Source organism: Limulus polyphemus, unplaced genomic scaffold, assembly GCF_000517525.1.
Source record: "Limulus polyphemus unplaced genomic scaffold, Limulus_polyphemus-2.1.2 Scaffold2576, whole genome shotgun sequence".
Classification (NCBI taxonomy): domain Eukaryota; kingdom Metazoa; phylum Arthropoda; class Merostomata; order Xiphosura; family Limulidae; genus Limulus; species Limulus polyphemus.
In genome coordinates, this window is record NW_013668186.1 from 49,485 (window position 1) to 68,884 (window position 19,400).

At 33.6% G+C, this 19,400-nt stretch overlaps 1 protein-coding gene across 6 annotated transcripts in view; it reads left to right on the forward strand.

Moving 5' to 3' along the window:
• Nucleotides 1–19,400, forward strand: part of LOC106467338 (cytosolic Fe-S cluster assembly factor narfl-like) — a 40,936-nt gene that overhangs the window by 3,501 nt on the left and 18,035 nt on the right. For 2 of the 6 annotated variants that reach the window (XM_013927683.2, XM_022395496.1), the window contains exons 1-3: nucleotides 2,722–2,876; nucleotides 6,645–6,737; nucleotides 10,972–11,127. In XM_013927683.2, the coding sequence (XP_013783137.1) occupies nucleotides 2,811–2,876; nucleotides 6,645–6,737; nucleotides 10,972–11,127 (315 nt within the window). In that variant the 5' untranslated portion in view covers nucleotides 2,722–2,810. Of the gene's footprint in view, nucleotides 1–2,721; nucleotides 2,877–3,067; nucleotides 3,196–3,326; nucleotides 3,805–5,477; nucleotides 6,118–6,644; nucleotides 6,738–10,971; nucleotides 11,128–19,400 lie in introns of those variants that run through there. The other 4 variants (XM_013927684.2, XM_022395498.1, XM_022395497.1 and 1 more) reach the window with 4 other exon arrangements.

The following is a 19,400-nucleotide window of genomic DNA, read 5'->3' on the forward strand; positions in this document are numbered from 1 at the left end:
AATACAAATAACCTTATGACCATAAAATTACATAGCACATGAAAGTGCATCAGCACAAATGTTATCAACTCCTTTGGCATGGATTATCATAGTCTTGTAATGATAAACTCTAATTTAACAGTCTTCTGTTTTTGCCCTTCATTTGATTTTAACACGTCAATGGCTAAAATACTTTCGGATGAATCTCGGATGTGATAGGGCTTCAACATACTGACATGACAATCGTGTGCATTAAACTCGTCTTCACCATCTCAGAACCTGGACTCACTTACTCATCTCTCGTTGCTTACTTCCACTGTGTACTTCTACATCTCTTGGGCACTGAGAGGGCGTAACTTTCTGTTGGCCCGCCAGCCCTCCAAGCTGGAATGAATTGTCGTAAAAAAAAATACTTCCAATTTTCAGTGGGGCCGAGCCTAGCAGCTGTGTGTGCATACATGTGTGGTATCTTACTTCATGGTCTGGGATCTGTATGATGTCTTCTCTATTAATTGACATGACTCTAGCATGTGGTGGAGTCGATTGTATGCATATGAAGGGAGAGGGGGTGAAGTTGGAAGGCATGTATTCTGTAAATATCCCCTTAACTTCGTTCGATCTTGTGCTCTGGGATACTTGTACCATCCTGGAGGAACTATTCCACCTTTACTGGTCCCAAATGTAATCCAAAATTAGAGAAACTGATATGATATTAGTAATTGTGATTAATAGGAAATTACCAGCAGGAAGACCGAAGCTTCGTGTCTTTTAAAGTAATTATTTACTGAGCCAAATGACTTTGTGCCTGAGGTTTGGTGTAAACACGCGTTTAACACGCTCAGAACAACATTACATCTATTATGTATATATAACCACGAAATCAACTTTCAAGGGAAAATAATTAATTTCTAAATATGTCACGGACATTCGCAGCGCTTCATATAGTATATCTGCCTATCAGGCAATTTTGATGTAGGCTTGTGAAACAATATTGTTATAAATATTAATAATATGGACAAATGGACAAATTTTGATTTTGTCTGCAATCGTGAAATCATTTATTTTGCTTATTATCAATGTTCGGGTGGTCTTATCTATTGAAAAGGGAGGTTTTGTGTTTTTTCAAGAATACATCTGCTTTTTAAGGTACTTCAAACACAGTGAAATTAATTTTTAATAACCACCAATTAGCCTCCTTCACTCAATTCAAATTTATTGGGGTTATCTTTGATTCCAGGTTAAGTTGGACGCGTCATATCATCTATGTCTCACAAAAATGTGCTAAACGACTCAATTTGCTTAAATGTGTGTCCAGCACACGTTAGGGGGCGTCCAAAAAGACTTTATTACTTATGTATAAAACCTTAATACCACCCGTTATTGACTATGGCAGTATCATCCATGACTCTGTGATTTACTCAGTCCTTATACAACTGGACGTTATTCAAAATCGATGCTTGCAATTATGTTGTGGAGCATTGAAACACATCCCTATATCAGCCATGAAAGTAGGCTGTGGTGTCCTACCCATTGGCTTACAGAGACGAAAGATGCAACTCAAATTTATAGCAAAGTCTTTGTACTACGATTATCCTATTAATTTCTATCAGAAGGATTGGAGAGATTATTACGGAACCTTGCAACGAAATAACTCACCAATGTCAGTTAAAATTGTAGACTTTTCTCGTCCGTGAACCTCCAGAACATTGCTAAATACCAATATTTTAGTTTTAAATGCTTTTCTGATGTTGAGATTTCTTATATAAAATGCCGAGGAATTAAAACTGGTAGACTTGGAGCAATCCGTAAATATACATGTATAGTCAGAGAAGCCTGCTAGTTTTTCCTTAGCCAAGGACAAAAGCAAGTAACTTTGCTCCCATTTTTTTCCAACATAATGTAGAGTGACGTCGACATCAGGGGTTGGAATCTCCCAAGGAGGAAAGGGGCACCTGCATCTGTATATAAGGCTGAACTGTTTGCTATCCTACAAGCACTTCTATGGCTAGAAGATTCAGATGTTACAAAAGCTCTGATAGTTAGTGACTTTTTAAGTTCATTAATTTCGATTCAAAATGGTTTCTTTTCATCTAATCCAATGTTACTGAGCGAAGTATTTACATGCCTTTTCCGGTTATGCCCCCGTATTGTCATCAAATTTCTCTGGGTCCATAGCCATGTGGGAATCCAGAGAACTGAGGTTTTTGATCGTCTTGCCAAGGATGCGTTAACATATCCTGAGGTCCAAAACCATCGGATTGAAGAAATAGATAGATAGATCGAAGAGATAGATAATTGAGTCAAGCGAACAGCAGGCAGCGTAAGTAAAGAGTGTGAATCGCTTTGATTAATAGCGCGTGTTATAACGGTTGTTAAGTTTAGAGTGACTGTTGTATCGAGAAAGAATAAACTAGTTTTAATTAAGAAAGGACTTGAATCGCTGAAGTTCCTAGAAAAGAATTTATACCGGAAATTAACAAACAAGCAGATACGTAACAATATCTTTTACAACTAACTGTATGTGTTGAGTATCCTAACCTATTTGTATTTATCAATTGTTCCTAACGCAATCAATTAATCATACGTATCATTATATTTTATTACAATAACATTAACTCATAAGATTATTAATACAACACAATTAAATACAAGGAAAATAATACTAATTTATACTTAATGATAACTAATAAAATAAATGACGAGAGGATCTAGTTCTACTAGTTGAGGTCAGTGAAATTGGGGCATATCATCTGCTGATGGCGCCCCCATAAATTACAAGCATAAATAAATAAATAATATTTAAGTATTTCAGAGTATTTAACGGAATAGATATGGCACGAGGTTTTAGTAGTGTTTTGCAGTTAACAGACCTCAATGACTTTATTAATCCGTCTCAGGTATTACTTTAATAACATTTTATTAATATGTAGTATATATTATCATACAACTAACCATCCTCGTTAGCGTCATATAACTTGCACTCGCAAAAGCAAATTAAAGCCTAAAACTAAAAGTCTTGATACACGTGTTACTGTTGTAACTTTACTACAACGCACACAGTACAAGTTGTAACTTAAAATGATTAAGCCTAACGTAATAGATAAATTCATAGAAATAAAACATTTCTGAGTTCACTTTTGTAATTTGTAATAAGACCGAGTAGTAAACTATAGTATACAAAGCTCTAGCTCGTGATCTCTTACAACTAAATATAGTGTTAGTAGTAGTACTACCGAGTTTATTAAACTTTGAGACAGAAAAAAAAAAGATTTATAATCCACAGCGATTCAATATTTATATTTTAAATAGGGATTGAAGATATTCAATACTACTTAGTACTAGTATTTTAATTTTTAACAGAATTAGAGTAATTTGAATAACATTTGTGAAGATGCTTAAGTTTATAGTGATAGTAACAGTATATTAATGTAAACCAATCTAATGATTTAAATGGTTTAGCATATGATAATTAATTTAAAATTATGAAGCATAGTTAATTATTGTATATTATTTAAGACAAACTGTTGAGGGTGAAAGGAATACTGTGTTAATTATGGAATAATACAAGTTAAGGGATATGGGTAAGTTTCAAAACAAGGATGTGAATTCATAAGTTTCTGGTGTTAAAAATAGAATGTTTGATAATCTACACTGTTTGTATCAAGATCATGACAGTTTGCAATGCAGAAGTCATCCCTATTGTATCATGTTTACATGGAGCAAGTATATGGACAACTGTGTGAAGGCAAAAGTGTGAAAATGGCAAACACATTTTACACTCTTGGAAATAAAATATGCCATTTCAACTGAAGAATTTGATATAAAGTAAACTTTAATTGCATATTTTTATAATGAAAACTAGTTTTAAGCCTTTTTATAAAAATTTACTCAAAAAATTAACTTAAGTGATAATACTTCTCAGAGCCTTTGACAACAAGGAATCATATGGTCCTGCAAAGCTGTGTTTGAAAACCTACCCTTGGAAAAATGAAATTGAAATTGAGCCTTTTCTTTTTTTAGGAAATTGCCAACTTTCACTACTGCTGCTAGCAACTTATTCAATAAACCAATCACCCGTTTAGAAAAATAAAACCGTGAATTGGAGTCTAGCTTGCTTTTCCAAATATTAAACTTGTGTCCACTTGTCCTGTAGTCTTCAAAATACTGTACAAAGAAAGCAGAGGCCTGTATGCAATCAAATACCAAATAATCTTATTAACTTCAATAATAAGACCTCTCACTCATCTTTTCTAAAAATAAAAACATCTTAATCTATCCTTGAAAGATGACCCTTTCATCCCCAAAATCATATCCCAGTATTATTAGTAGCTCCCCTTCTGAACTCTTTAACAAAAAGTCAGTATTTCTCTGTAGATAAGGTGACCAAAACTGTACACAGTATTTCAAGTGAGCCATAACTAAGGATTTCTATAAAGAGAGAGATAATTTGCCTCTGTTTATTTGTAATCTGTATGTATGAATACACTAAACATTCTGTTAACTTTACTACTAGTGCCAAAGCACTGGTTCAGGTTAAATGTGATCTAAGTTATGATAACTAAAATATATTATCTTGCATTTATCATGATAATGAGGTAAATATCTTTGATATTGGTACTTCTTCAAGCTTCTGCCTTTATACCCAGTATACTTGTAGATTAACAATGTAAAGTTAGGGGTCAGTACATATGGTTCCTGAATAAGTTACTTTATGTGATATACTTATAGTGTTGTCATCTAGACTTAAATGCTTTACTGTTTTTCCATCACTAACTACTGAGATATTTCACTTCCTTGATATTCAAACAATTTATTTAATAGAAATAATAGTAATTTTTCATATTTACTGGCATTGTTAGAATGAATAACTAGACATTGTAAATCATATTTCATAGGATTAAGAAAACCAAACAAATGATATGAAATGGGTTAAATCCAAGAAAAATTATTTGATGTGCATTACTGTAATGTAAAAATATTTTATGCTATGCATTATTATAGAAAATAATGCTTTGATTACTTTTACAATTTGCATACATATTACAGCTAGAACACCTTGTTATATTTTAATTTGCATCTGATTGCAGTGAATTAGTGACAGAACAAATATCTGGAATTCTTTGAATAAATGATATTAAGTTACAAACTGCTGTTTTGTAATAAAAACAAATTTTTTTTTTCTGATATCCTTGCTTTCTAGTATGGTAAATTGAAATATCTGATTAGAAGTTTTGATAAGTTTTTTCATTTCATCATTTTAGTTCATTATATTTCATATATTTGGGAACTAACTTCTGCTGTAAGTTCTTCAAGACTAGAAGAACAGTATAATGCTTGGAGACAGCTTGAATGGATTATGAAGAAAACTTTAAGATAAAAATTTAAAATAACAGCAAGTGTACAATGTTTCAACAAGGTTTTGTCATCATCAGGTACACATACCGTGTCGAAATATTGTACATTTGCTGTTATGTTAAACTTGTATTTAAGTTTTTCTTCATTACCCATTCAAGCCATCTCCAAGCATTATTAGTCTCAAAGTGGGTTCCTCATCATCGAAGAAGAACAGTATATTCAACAGATTACCAGAAATATGAAAAAAAAACATTTTACCATTGGTTGATAAGTTGAAGCTATATCTAAATGATTATATATCACAAGTTAAATATTAAGAGCTTCACTATGGTTATCTTAATAAATTTGAGTAGTTTTATGCTTTAAAACTGCAGATAGTGTTCTTGTATTTACTTGTGCAAACAAATATCTTGAATATTTTATTTTGGATAGTAAAAACAATTTATGAGCCAAACTGATTACATTATTATCAACTTTTGAAAATTCATCTTTTCAATTTGTAAACAACTTCAAAAGACTGTCATACACTACCAATGTTTTTTTTTCCTGTTCTCAAAACTGTTCCATTGCTTCAGTGCTATGTTGGCATATTTCATTCCAGGTAAATCCATTGAATTATGAAAGTTCTTTTTATGTTACTATTAGTCATGCATTTGTTTCTCAAAATAATTTTTTGCTCGGCTAGTAGTTTCACAGTTTTTGCCAATAAGGAAGTTTCATGTCACTCCTTAGTGTTTTCATCTTAGCGCAATGACTTATTAGGCAGCCAATGCAAGCTGCAAGGTAGGGAAAACTTGAATTTTACAATTATTTTAATCTGTTGTCAAAAGTTGAAGTTTATTTATGTACAACTTTATAAAATTCTATATTCATGACAAGACATTTAAATTTTATGACACTTGCTCTTTATTTACCAGCAATTATCAGTAATATATAATTATGAAATGTAGAGTTGAAACAAGTTTAAATTTATTTTCGATCAGTCTTTAGAAAGAGTAAAAGTAATATATATATTTATAATTATAGAGAATGTTTTCTTTCATATTTGAAATATTTTTCTTTTGTTTTGGTCTTGAATATCTTCCAGAATAGTTCAAACACACATTAATATAAAAATATTTTATATCAAGGAGAACCTCAGATAACATTTAGAACACATTAAAAACTTCCAGTTTCCAGGAGCAAAAACATGAGTACAGCATCACTTATGGAGTCACCCTATGACCTTGTATACTCTTATATATGTGTGTGTGTTGGCACTGATAAGTAAAAGTTGGTAAAGTATTCTAACATATGTTACCTTCCTATAGGAATGTATCAAGCCAGTGAAAATTGAGAAAAAACCAGGGAAGACATCAGCTATTAGAATTGGTGAAGATGGAAATTATATGCAAGTTTCTGAGGTGTGTTGTATATTAATTTTAATACTTATGCAGTTATTAATAACTAATTTTATACATAGGCACAGTCTTTTAAGTAATTTTAAAAGATTCTCCCCACAGAGTAGTCCCTCAATCCATAGTTTTTGGTGGGTGTCTTCTCAGCTGGGAACACCTCATATCAATGTCTTCACCGCAAACTGGAACACTGAACTTCCTTCCTTTTGGTCTCCTGTTCCACACCTACTAGCACTAGGAGTGGATGCATTCAGTCAAGACTGGAGGGGTCACCACATCTATGCTTACCCTCCTGGTGGCTTCATATTGGCCGGTGCAACCATGGTTCCCACTGCTTCGACCTTTACATGTACAACCTCTCCTAGCCTTACCTCTGTCTCAATCTCTATTCCATCAACCTAGGTCAGACATCATTCATCCAAACATCACACTTGGCTTTTGTCTGGTCCATTGCCTCAGTGCAGGGGCTGAATCCATGTGTTACATCTTTCCTTTCCAGATCTGAAAGACCTTCCATATCTGCTTACCAAAGGTGATGGTCTACCTTCTGCCCTTGGTCTCTTTCATGTGGTTTCTGTCCTTCCCACCCTTCCCTTCCTCATCTTTCACAATTCTTCACTTAGTTGTTCGACAAAGGCTTATCCACTTTGACCATGTCTAACTATTAGGCAGCCTTGTCGAACATTTTCCATTTCTATAAGTTTAATAAATTTTGTGTTTTCCTGTCATTTCCCTCCATTTCTACTCCTTTCAAGTCATGCATCCTCCACATTCCTTTGATCTGCCTGATTGAAGACTCCTTTTCCTCTTTGCTTGTGGACATCATCTATCAGATATTTATGCCATTAATATTACCAGAATCTTCTACTGTTTCTCTTATGTAATTTTATATCCAGACATTTCCTTCCCTTCCTAAGACCTATGCTGCCCATGATAGCAGTTTGACTTTTACACCCATTTCCTTACCTTCCTTCTCCCACCTGTACTTCCATTCTGATTCAAATTGGCTTCTTTGTCTAATTTGCTTCTTATAGTGTTATGTGGCACTTACTGTCTTCTTTCAGACTTCACGTTCCCTACTTTTTCTTCCCTGGAATCTATCTGTTTCCCCTATCACATTAACTGGTTGGATTTGTCAACTCATTAGGCTGGTATATTCAGACTTTTCCATGGAAGTTCACCATCTCCACAACATTTCTTTTCATCAAATTTGTCATATCACCATGTCTTTGGCTGTTTACCTTTGCCATCCTTTGGAGGAGATTCTTCAGGCTGGAATGTGGACTACTCCCAATTCCTTCATTGCTCATTATCTGCACAATCTGGCTGTTTCCTCCTCAGATGAAAATTGTCTCCCTCACATTCTATACACATCCATTCACCTTTGATTGGGGTTAGTCTTGTCACATCATTTCACTTATTTTTTTATTACTGTTAATGGGATCCCACTATGAGGTGGGTGTTGCCTGGTCAGGTAAGACCTCAAACCAACACAATTTACAGGTAGTGCTATAATGCTCACTGTAGAGATAGAGTGTTCCATAAGACCACTGGTGATATGCTCAGTGGTGGACTGTCACTCATGGACTTTCATGAGTAAAGCAAAAGGGAATTTCTGCCCATCTCTGCTGACCCCTTGATTGAATAAATTGGGTATGATCTGCTTTTAAAAATAGGGATTTGTGGACATCCATTGCCTTTTCTCCAGTTTGAAGTTCCTATGGACTCTCCACTGCATTTACTCTCCCCTTTTCTCTGATTAGAGCAAGGGAGTCCTTGCCTTTCCCATTTCTCAGTTGCTGGGATGGTGACTTCCTCCTGAGTGTGTTGTAGACTTTTAACTTACCATTCGTCCACATGATTATCCACTCAGTGAGAAAAGGGCAAAGATGATTTCCTTCCTTCCATTTCCCCTGGATGCTTATTCCCAGGTAATTAGTTATCATTTGGAGCAGGATCAGCTTATGTGGGATCCTCCTTGTGATACCTGGTTCTGGATGATACTACCCTGTTCCTATAGTTTTGTGCATTAGAAGTTCCCTTCTCATTAATTCCAGTTGCAGGAGGTTCCTTCCCTGCTCCCATGGTGGAGTTTAGGGAACTTTGTCTGCTTCATAATACTGGCAACAGGATGTACATACACTTTCCTCTGGTTGAGCGAATGTTCCATATCCTTCTCATAATCCTAGATGCGGTATGTCTCTTCCCTGCATTTATGGTTGGGTGAGTTAAGATTTTTGCTCATGGTACCAGTTACAGATATTACCCTGTTCTTACGACCCTGTAATGCCGAGTTTGGTTAGTTGTACTTTTTGCTCCTATGGTGGTTTTGGGAGTTTGTTCAGTTTCAACTAATGCTAACTTCCTTATCAAAATTCCATTTGCTTGATATACAAAACTCTGTTTACTTGTGGTTGGAGTTCATGTGTATACACAACATGGTCCACATGTCCTAGCTATAGTGTCTGTTATATTTTTGTTTTTATCTGATTGATCCTTAACCTCTTTATGCTGAGGATGAGTTGTGGAACCTCGTCTATCCAGTTGAAGTTATTTTTTTACTATGGATTGCATTATTTGACTGAATTACACTTGTGTACATCATTTTTTCTCCCCATATCAGGTTCCTTTTCTTCTTCACGGATAAAGAAGAAAGTAGTCACAAGCTAAGTACATGTTCAGTAGCGGCACAAAATTGGTAGGGTATATAGAATGGTGCGCTGAGCATGAAATGTTTTTTTTAGCAATGCTTAGAAGGCAGAACGAAGATTGAGATAGCTTTGAGTGAGGTAAGTACATATTGGAAATACATTTACAGTGTAAGTAAATGTTGACTTTCACCTTCAAAAACTCAGAAAATCCTTCTCAGATCCAGAATAATCAACAGTCTGGATCATTTATTGTAGTATGATGAGGATTCTCAACCGTAATGTATCCATGAAATTTGATACAAATTGGATCACACTTTATAGAGTTGTTATATAACTGTGAAAATGCCCTAACTCCCCATTATAAAAAAAAGGGATCCAGATTTAAATCTAGACCACATTTGGGGAGGACTGTTCTACACTGATTTCTGATCTTGTTTAAAATTTTCATATAAATTCGTCTATTAGATTTTGAGATATGCACACAGAAACACAGAGATAGACCCAATTGCAATATCTCCCTCTGGGGTGATGGTTACAAATTCACTATCATTATATTGCTCTGTGATCAGGGAAGAGAATTTCTCAGTAATTATCAGTTCCCACTTTTTAAGTTCTTGCTACTAGCAATTCACAAGAATGATGCAAAATCAATTAGAAAAAATGTGCAATATTGGGGTTGATGGGTGGGTGAACTGGAAGCTGAAAATGAAATTCTCTAGGATATGTCACATATATGTGACAAAGTATAAATCAAACTTTCTAACTGTATGGTTTTATATATGAATAAAAGCTGTTTTGAACAATAGACATAGTTTAATACCACTAGAGGTTATCTTTCCTATCAACGATAAGAACAATGATCTCTGTGAACTGTTCCTTCAGGTTTAAACTTCCCTTTCCTAACAACAATAAGAACAATGATCTCTATGAGCTGTTCCTTCAGGTTTAAACTTCATCTTTCCTAACAACAATAAGAACAATGATCTCTGTGATCTGTTCCTTCAGGTTTAAACTTCTCTTTCAACAATAAGAACAGTTAAGTAGTACAATTATCTGAGGATGTTTCTAATTATCACTGGTCAATTTATATACAATTAGAATATAATAAATTGCTAAATATGTAGTATAAAACCATTAAAAATTATAATGAAGTTCAATGCCAATACCTTACAACCACCCCAGATAGAATCAACCCACAATTTGGCCTGTTTTATTTTGTATTCAAGTTAGTCATTAGATTTAATTTTGAGAAACTTTTATATCACTTTAAAAGACTTGAGATTATACAGTAGTATATAAGGTGCAGTATAGCATGTGTAGTCCTAATGTATTTGTTACGGTATTGAAGCACACACACACACACACACACACACTTGGTTATTTTATATTAATTCATTTCCAAGGACAAAAATTTCAAGTTGTGACAAATTATGTTATAGTTTTTAAATCTTGGGTTAAGACTGATGAATTTGAAACTTTAGAAATAATAATAGTCATTTCCATACTTGTGAACCCTTTTCTTTAGTAGTATAGTGTGTTTGACAGTTTATAATTATGTGAAAATTTCTTTTGTAATGCTGTAAATGCAGGGAGGTATGGAAATTAAACTGAAGAAAGCCAAGATTACACTGAATGACTGCCTTGCTTGTAGTGGATGTATTACTTCAGCAGAGAGTGTGTTGATAACCCAACAGAGTCAGGAAGAATTGAACAAAGTGTTGAAAGAAAACAGAGTGCTAAAGGAGGTACAGTTTCTAAGCTTGCATGTTTTCTATATTTATATTGTTAATTCTGTTTGAATATTTGAATACATGTGGGAATACACATAGATGTTGCAGTTTTATTTATGGTAATGATACTCATTTTCCCATTTCCAAGAATATGTGAAACATCTTTGAATATTTTAAATTGGCCAAACACATATGATAAATTGTTTAACTTTCTCTTAAATCTTTTAATGTAAGGCTTTACCTTCCTTACATTTGTCTGTTTTCTCAGTAGTTGCTGAAGACACTTACAGTAATGGACAAGTATGTATAAAACTGTCTTTAGACTAGTGTAGGTTGCTGGTATTATAACTGTATGTGTATAATTGATCCATGTTAGTGACAAAGATAATTTCTTTGTTACTGATTATGAAAACTAGTAAAAGACTATTAAAAGAATCATTAATTAATTGTTGAAAAAAAAAGTCTTACTTTTCTAAATCAGATTTCAGTAAATGATCATTCTTTTAAAATCTCATTAATTTTACTTTTAGAATTAGTGTAATATCTATGGATGGCACTAAGGGAATAAAGCAGTAAATAATATGCCAGTTATCTTGAAAATATTTGTAGAAATTCTTGAAACAATTACAAATAAGTATAAAATCCAGCAGATTTGAGCTTTTCATAGCTTTACTAATCCAGTCATTTAAGAGAGAAGAAATTTTGCATAGAACCCTTCCACCTAACGTATTATTTCAAAATATTTATAACATCCAAACCATAAACTAATATAAACTTTTTACAATGAAATTGTAAAAACCAGGATTAACAATCTAAAATGTAAGTTGTGCAATATATTTATCTTTTTAGTCTGCAAATGTGATACGTAATCAGTTGTCTAAAAGTTGTACATTCATTTATGAATCCACACCCTATGAGTACAGAATTCACTTTAGTATGTGAGACCATGTTTCATGGTAACCTGCCACAATGATAGGAATGTTGAGGTTTTGAATATTGTGTTTGATATAGATGGTTTGTGCATGCATATGATTGTATGTGTCTGAATAATAAAAAAAAAAAAACTATGTTAATTTTAGACCATCTAAAGGAAGGGGAGGACATAACACAATACCATGTCTTACCTTTGAATGATATTTTAAAACAATCCAGATAACTGAGTCAAACTGAAAAATAAAAGTAAAGTAAAAATTGCAATGTGGGAAGGGTAAATTGGACCTTAATGTGAGCTTGTGTGGAAGTAGAAATCTGCACTGTATGGAACATACTTTCTGCCAGGTTTAACCTCTATTCACAAACCTCACATGAAATTAAAATAAGAACTGCAAAGAAAACAAAACACTGGTTTCTCAAACTCACAGCACTCCATGCCTTAAACTACCATTCACTGTCTGCAGTCAGTTGTGGGGAGGTATGTTACTCTTAATTAAACAGAAAAGCAAGAAAAGACAATTTAAAGATACAAAGTAAAATAGATTACCACTAGCCACTAGAGATGGTAGCAAAACATGTGAAGTTGGTGTTCCAGTCCGTCACGTATCTGTATAAGAAGCATAAAAAAACCTGAGATGTCTAGGTCACTAATTACTGTACTGTTAGAAGAGTGAATAATGAAATTAACTTTACACATTCAAAACCTAGCACCATACTTTCTCCTCCCTAAATATTACTTTATTACAATTGGCTCTAATTTCAGTGAATGATCTTTATTAACCATGCATACTATCTATTACATTTGTGCTACTTAATAGTGTTATCCTTTACATGTGGTGAGTGACAAAACAGGTAGGGTGTAATTAAAATAACTTATATTAATGCTTTGGATGGAGGTAGATCAAAGTGTGCATGTTATAACCTTTTAATAGAGTTAAATTCAATATTTAATTAAATTACTTTATTATTAATGTGTATCATTAAGCTTGGCATCAAAATGTAGTTTATAATTCAAGTTTTTATGTTAACTAAGTTTGGATTTCTTAATTTAAAGAGGAAGTATTTAAATAAATCTTCACTCCTCTGTATGGCATGACACTTCTGCACTCAGAAGTTCCTAGTTTAGGCATTATTTTCACCCATATTTTAGCGTTTTGAGTTTTAATACAAATATACTTATTAACTGTTTCTGATCATGATCTTCTTATGTATGACTGTTCTTGTCCCCATGATTTAAATGATTCAGTAGTTAAAAATGTTTCCATAGGAGCTACTTAACTTGTAACATTACAAACAAAACATTTACTAAGTAGTAACAGGAGATTTGCACTGTGGCACTGAATATGTTGTATAATTGGTTAGTTGTAAGAATGCACAATTTCTAAGTGGCAGAAACAGTTTTTCAAACACTAGTATGTCTGTCATATTACAGCTAGCCTGAAGAGCCCTAGAAAAGGGCAAAAGGCCTCTTAGCCACTGAATATAGCAGATATATTGTTATTGACATATTATTACACTATTCTTTACTTCTACTAAGAAGTTCTTGTTGATAAGAAGAAAAACATGCTGGATTGTTCAATATCAACATTTTAACTCTGCGAGATAACTTTTGAAGATTTTCTGCACACAACTCGTAGAATTCACACATTGTGAAAATTTGTGTATTTTATGTATTAAACTTGTGGAAAAAGATTATATTTACCATTTATCTCTATGGGCTTAATGATAGAGTTAAAAATTAAGCTAATGATTTTCAAGGCTGCCTATTTTCATATAATCCTTATTTTTCTGAACTTATTACAGGTCACGGGTGTAAACACAGTACAAATATGATTGAAACACTAGAGAGTTTACCATTAGACCTAGAACTTTATAAAACTAAGTCTTACATGTTTATTTTTTATCTTAAAAGGGCTATAGGTTAATAAACTTACATTTAATCAGTCAAATATAAATACAGATGGTATTAACTTTGATGAGCAATGTCAACTAGCTATTACTTGCTGTTTGTTATCAGTTACACCTAAAACAACAACAGTTAATGAATCTAAAGATAAGGCTTAGCCTATAGTTTCATTTATTGATAGAAATATTGTTGAAATGTTTTCTTTCAAATTCTTTTAAGTTATTTGGCGATACTAAGATTTAAGTCCAGTCCAGGTATTGATAAGATTAATATGCAATTAAACTTGTACAATTTCATGGCTAATCAATTGAATTACTGAACATATGTTAAAACTAACACTAATCTGAATACTTCACTAACTTCTCAATCACTGAACAAACTAACTGCTTACTTATTTATACTGATGTACCAATGTCTGGATCCTAGTCCAATTTATTAGATCTGAACCACATATGCCCTCCAGCAAACATCTAAGTTAAAACATTAAAAATATAGCTTACAGCAGTATATAACTAGTTAAATTACAACCTAAGGTTAGAGATACTTTTATATTTTAGGTATACCAAACACTTGTAAAATTAAACATCCTTTATTAACTATTCTTGCAAGAGAGCTAGCTATTGGCAAAGATCCTAAATTCCAGAAATGTTCTAAAATTTATTGGAATTAGAAAAAGAAGTAATTAGTAAATCATTCAATAAACTGATACATAAATGGTGTGGAAAAGAGAGCTTAAAATTAATCCTATTTGAACCAAAATAGAAATCCTAATACAATACTGTAATATATGCATAAAAATTTTTTATAGTGAATATGTTATGAATAAGAAAGAAGTCACTTGCTAGAGAACTTAAAACTAATCCAATTGGAACCAGAATTGAAGCCATAATACAATACTATAATATATGCATAAAAGAAATTTATAGTGAATATGTTATGAATAAGAAGGAAGTCACTTACTATTTAGATTCTTTACTCAGACAATGCATTATCACTCCTGCTCATAAAGTTTCTAGAATTTTTGTTTTATTATGTAAAAAAAATCTTACAATATTATATAAAGAAATAGGGTTTAATATAAATAAATCTAAAACCTCTGGATAACTAGATGTATAAAGACATTAAAACCAATAAAGAATTTTAAATAAACACAACACAGTTTTATCTTATAATACATAATATTGTTATAGGTTCCTAAGTTTCATAAAATACTGTTACGTCTCCGTTTGACGAAACTTTAGCGACACAAGTCCTTACTTAATAAAACTGGTTTATTCTTTCCGAATACAACTTTACCATACACATATTTTCAACAATCGTGCTAAAACAAACGCTATAAACAACGAACGTGCTCAATAATACTTCTGACTGCAGATCAATTACTCACTGTCTACACACACATTCTTCTTCCGTCACGTTGTCACCCTCTTTTATATACCAGGTTACCCTATATCTAGTAAATACTAGAGCATTCGCCAAGGTACAGGATAGTTCTAGAAAATAGGTGGCGCCACACCAGTCACGTGACCTCGATGACGCAACAATATCTATTTGTAAACTCATATTTTTCATTCCATAAACTCATAATAACATATGTTATCTGATATAAGTGATTTAACTCGAATTTTGCGCTTTTTAAGAACCAAATGTTGGATGTTGTATAATGGTTTGCCTGCCGGGTTGTGGGTTGAAAGGTCCAAGGTTCGCGCCCATGATATGCTGCTAAAAAATGTTCCGCAATTTCGACGTAGGCGTGTGGTATTCCCAGGTACACTGATAAAATTCAGATAAGAATGATAAAATCTCTAAATAGAGATTCGGCAGAATAAATATTGCATAATTAATCTGAATTCCTGATATAAATGGGTTAGGAAAAACAGAGACTAGACGAAGCTTATGGGTTTGTGTTTAACTGCAAACAAACAAAACAAAGAGTTTACTCTAGTTTCAGAGAATCTTTCGTCCATCGTCCAGTCCACCAACTGACAAGTTTTGGTATTGAACGAAAGTCCTCTTGGACAGTGACTTGTGGGAGACAGAGATAGATATGAAATGCTATTTGTACACGCCTCTGATTTTGAATCTGAAATGGACAAATTAAGAGGAATGTGAGAGGAAAATGTTCGTAATTTACGTAATTTTTATCACAGCTTTTAGGCTGTTGAAACTGTTTGAAAACATCAAGGCGAGTATAAGCCTGTTGCGTCAGCGAGGTCACGTGACTAGTATCACGCCACTTCCTTCTCGAACCTTCGTGAATTGTCGGGAGATTACTAGATTGGGGGTAGTCTGGTATATATAAGATGGTCACAACGTGATGGGACAATGTGTAGGTGAATGAGTAATTGAACTGCAGTCAGAGAGAATATTGTTAAGCACGTGAGAAGTTCGTTGAGAATTATAGCGCGACTGTTGAAATTAAGTGTATCGCAGTTATATTCAGAAAGAATAAACCAGTTTTATTTAAGAAAGGACTTGTGTCGCTAAAGTTTCGTCGGAACAAAGTTACGGAAAATCAATTAACGAACGGAGACGTAACAAGCCTATTGTGTTGAAGATGGGCGTTTTTCACACAAAATGCAATCTTTAAAAGTATAATAAGTAAGCGGTTTCATTATGGGGGGTGGGCTTCATGAAGTATGTATTGAATCGCGTGATACTGTTGGAGGGGTTTTAGATGGTCGTAAATACAATAAGGCAGTTCGGTTACATAAGTTAAACTATGAAGCTCTTCTTCGGCAGCCATGGAAAAGTTTTATTTCGTATTTGCAAACAAATCACCCAGAATGCAGTGATGTTATTGACCAAGCAATTTAATGTCTTGGTAATTTTCACAATGACACGTCTTCACGTTACTTTGAGCGATGTGTCAAACTAATGGATCTGTTTGATGGTTTCTGTAGCTTACCCCAAGTGACAGATTGGTCAACTATCTGAATTCTGGATGTCATACACAGATATGTTTCAAGTTATGGTGGATTTAACCTGTGATGCCTTCGATGAAAGCTGGCAACATCAATTGGCTTCGACTGATACTTTCCTGATGTGTTTTGCTTACGATAAAATTACTTATTATTTTTTAGTCTAAAGTGGGCAGATGTTAAACCTCCCCGATGATCACCTAGACGTTGATAAACAAATGACTGAGGGTTATTATTTATACCAAGATGTTGATAAACAAATGACAGAGGGTTATTATTTATACCCAGATGTTGATAAACAAATGACAGAGGGTTATTATTTATACCCAGACGTTGATAAACAAATGACTGAGAGTTATTATTCATACCCAGACGTTGATAAACAAATGACTGAGGGTTATTATTTATACCCAGACGTTGATAAACAAATGACTGAGGGTTATTATTTATAGCCAGACATTGATAAACAAATGACTGAAGGTTATTATTTACATACAGCTCCAGAACTTTAATTTTCAGCATAAAGACCTTCGTAAAAAAAATAAAACGAGACGAATCTCATGCAACATCGTTTGTTGACATGTTAGAAAATAACAGGATCAATCCCTTCGGTTTAGAGTCATTTGCAGTTGTAACATCTGATATAATTTATGATTTACGGGAGGCATATGTCAAAGATCAACAGGCATCTTTCGAATTCGGAGAGAATCGATTAAAAATAAATTCTCCCATCGAACATTTCATGGGAGACTTCCCAAAATGAACATAAAAACATTTTTAACGTAACCTGAAAGAAAAGAGAATTAAAGTTTTTGTCAAAGAAATAGTGATAAAGGTAGATAGAAATGTATTTAATCACATGCTTTCGATAGGACAAGATATTCAGTTTATTATCCTTCGTACGTTGTTCTTTAGGACCCGTCCCTTGGGCATTAGTAGCTTCAAATAGACTTCTAAGGAGGACTAGTAAGTCAGCAGATGTTTGTGAGTAGGGTTAACGACTGATATATATATATGTTTGCCTTTAAAAAAATAATCATATGTAAGTATATATATATGTCAGCTAAATCAGGCTTATTTCAATGGTTTGTTTTTATTGTTGTGGTGAAAACATGACCTTTTTCTTACGAAATGACAATGAGATGGGGATTGGTGTAATCGATATAAAGTTAAAAATTCTTAGAATAAGCGATGAATATTGGATTTATTTTGTGAAATAATACGCCAGAGTCTCCTTGATACATTGTTTTGTTTGTTAATTTCGTCTCACCCAAAGAATTTGTCAACTTTGTATTGTCTTAATTTTGAAAATTGCAAATATAAGTTTTGTTGGACTTCAATCATAAAGAGGTTTAAAATGTTACATTTTTAGGGCTTAAACTACCCATTACACATATCTACCCATTAAAAATGTCGAATAAAAAACATGTAACATTTTACACAGTTAAGGTAGAACTTATCCCCTTACTGGTACCAACAAGAGCTTCCAGGATCTCACGGTGGGACAGCGATAAGTTTATAAATTTATAATGCTAAAATTCGGGGTCCGATTCCCACAGTGGACACAACAGATAGCCCAATATAGCTTTGCTCTAAAACAAACAAACAGTTTTTTTAGGGCCAGGCTCATGGACAAAAATTTACTTGAATAACAGACCAATGTTACCTTACTGATCTTAAAAAGAATTTATGCACTAAAACAATTTCCAAACGGATACCAAAACTTTTGGTGTGCTTATGGCTTAGTTGGTGTCTTTCAATGTAAAGACAACGGTGTTATCTTTAATTAGTGAGACAGGTAAACCTGTAACAGTAAACCAGACATTGAAAAAATTAGCCTTCCCTGCTAACGAAGGGCTCATAAATTATTGATTTTGTTTGTTGTTAAGCTCAAAACCAGTATATAACGGACTAGCTGCACTGTGTCCATCGAGAGGAATCGAATTCCGGATTTCATGTTACAAGTTTACCGATGAACTACTGTGGAACAGCTCGTGGTAAGCTTGAAAACTTGCATTTAATAAATCTCCCAAAAGTTTGTTTTCTTTTTCCTATAATTAAAAACAAAACCCCTCAAACTTACTTTCACGTTTGAAGTTTTGAAACAGCAACAGTAAAGTCAGGTACATTCAATAATGAAAAGAGTTCATCAAAAAGGAAAAAAAGAGAGCCTGGCATGGCCAGGTGGTTAGGGCGCTTTACTCGCAATCTGAGGGTCGCGGGTTCTTCCAATACCCGTCCCTCCAAACATGCTCTCTCTTTTAGCCGTGAAGGCGTTATAATATGACGGTCAATCCAACTATTCGTAACTAAAAGAGTAGCCCAAGAGTTGGCGGTGGGTGGTGATAATCAGCTGCCTTCCCGCTAGTCTTTCACTGCTAAATTAGGGACGACTAACGCTGATAGCCCTCGGGTAGCTTTGCGCGAAATACAAACCAAACAAACAATCATCAAAAGGGCAGAGGCTTAATGACAAAAAAAGGGGGTGGGGCGACTTTTCAAGCAGTGTAAATCAAGAATTTTTTTTA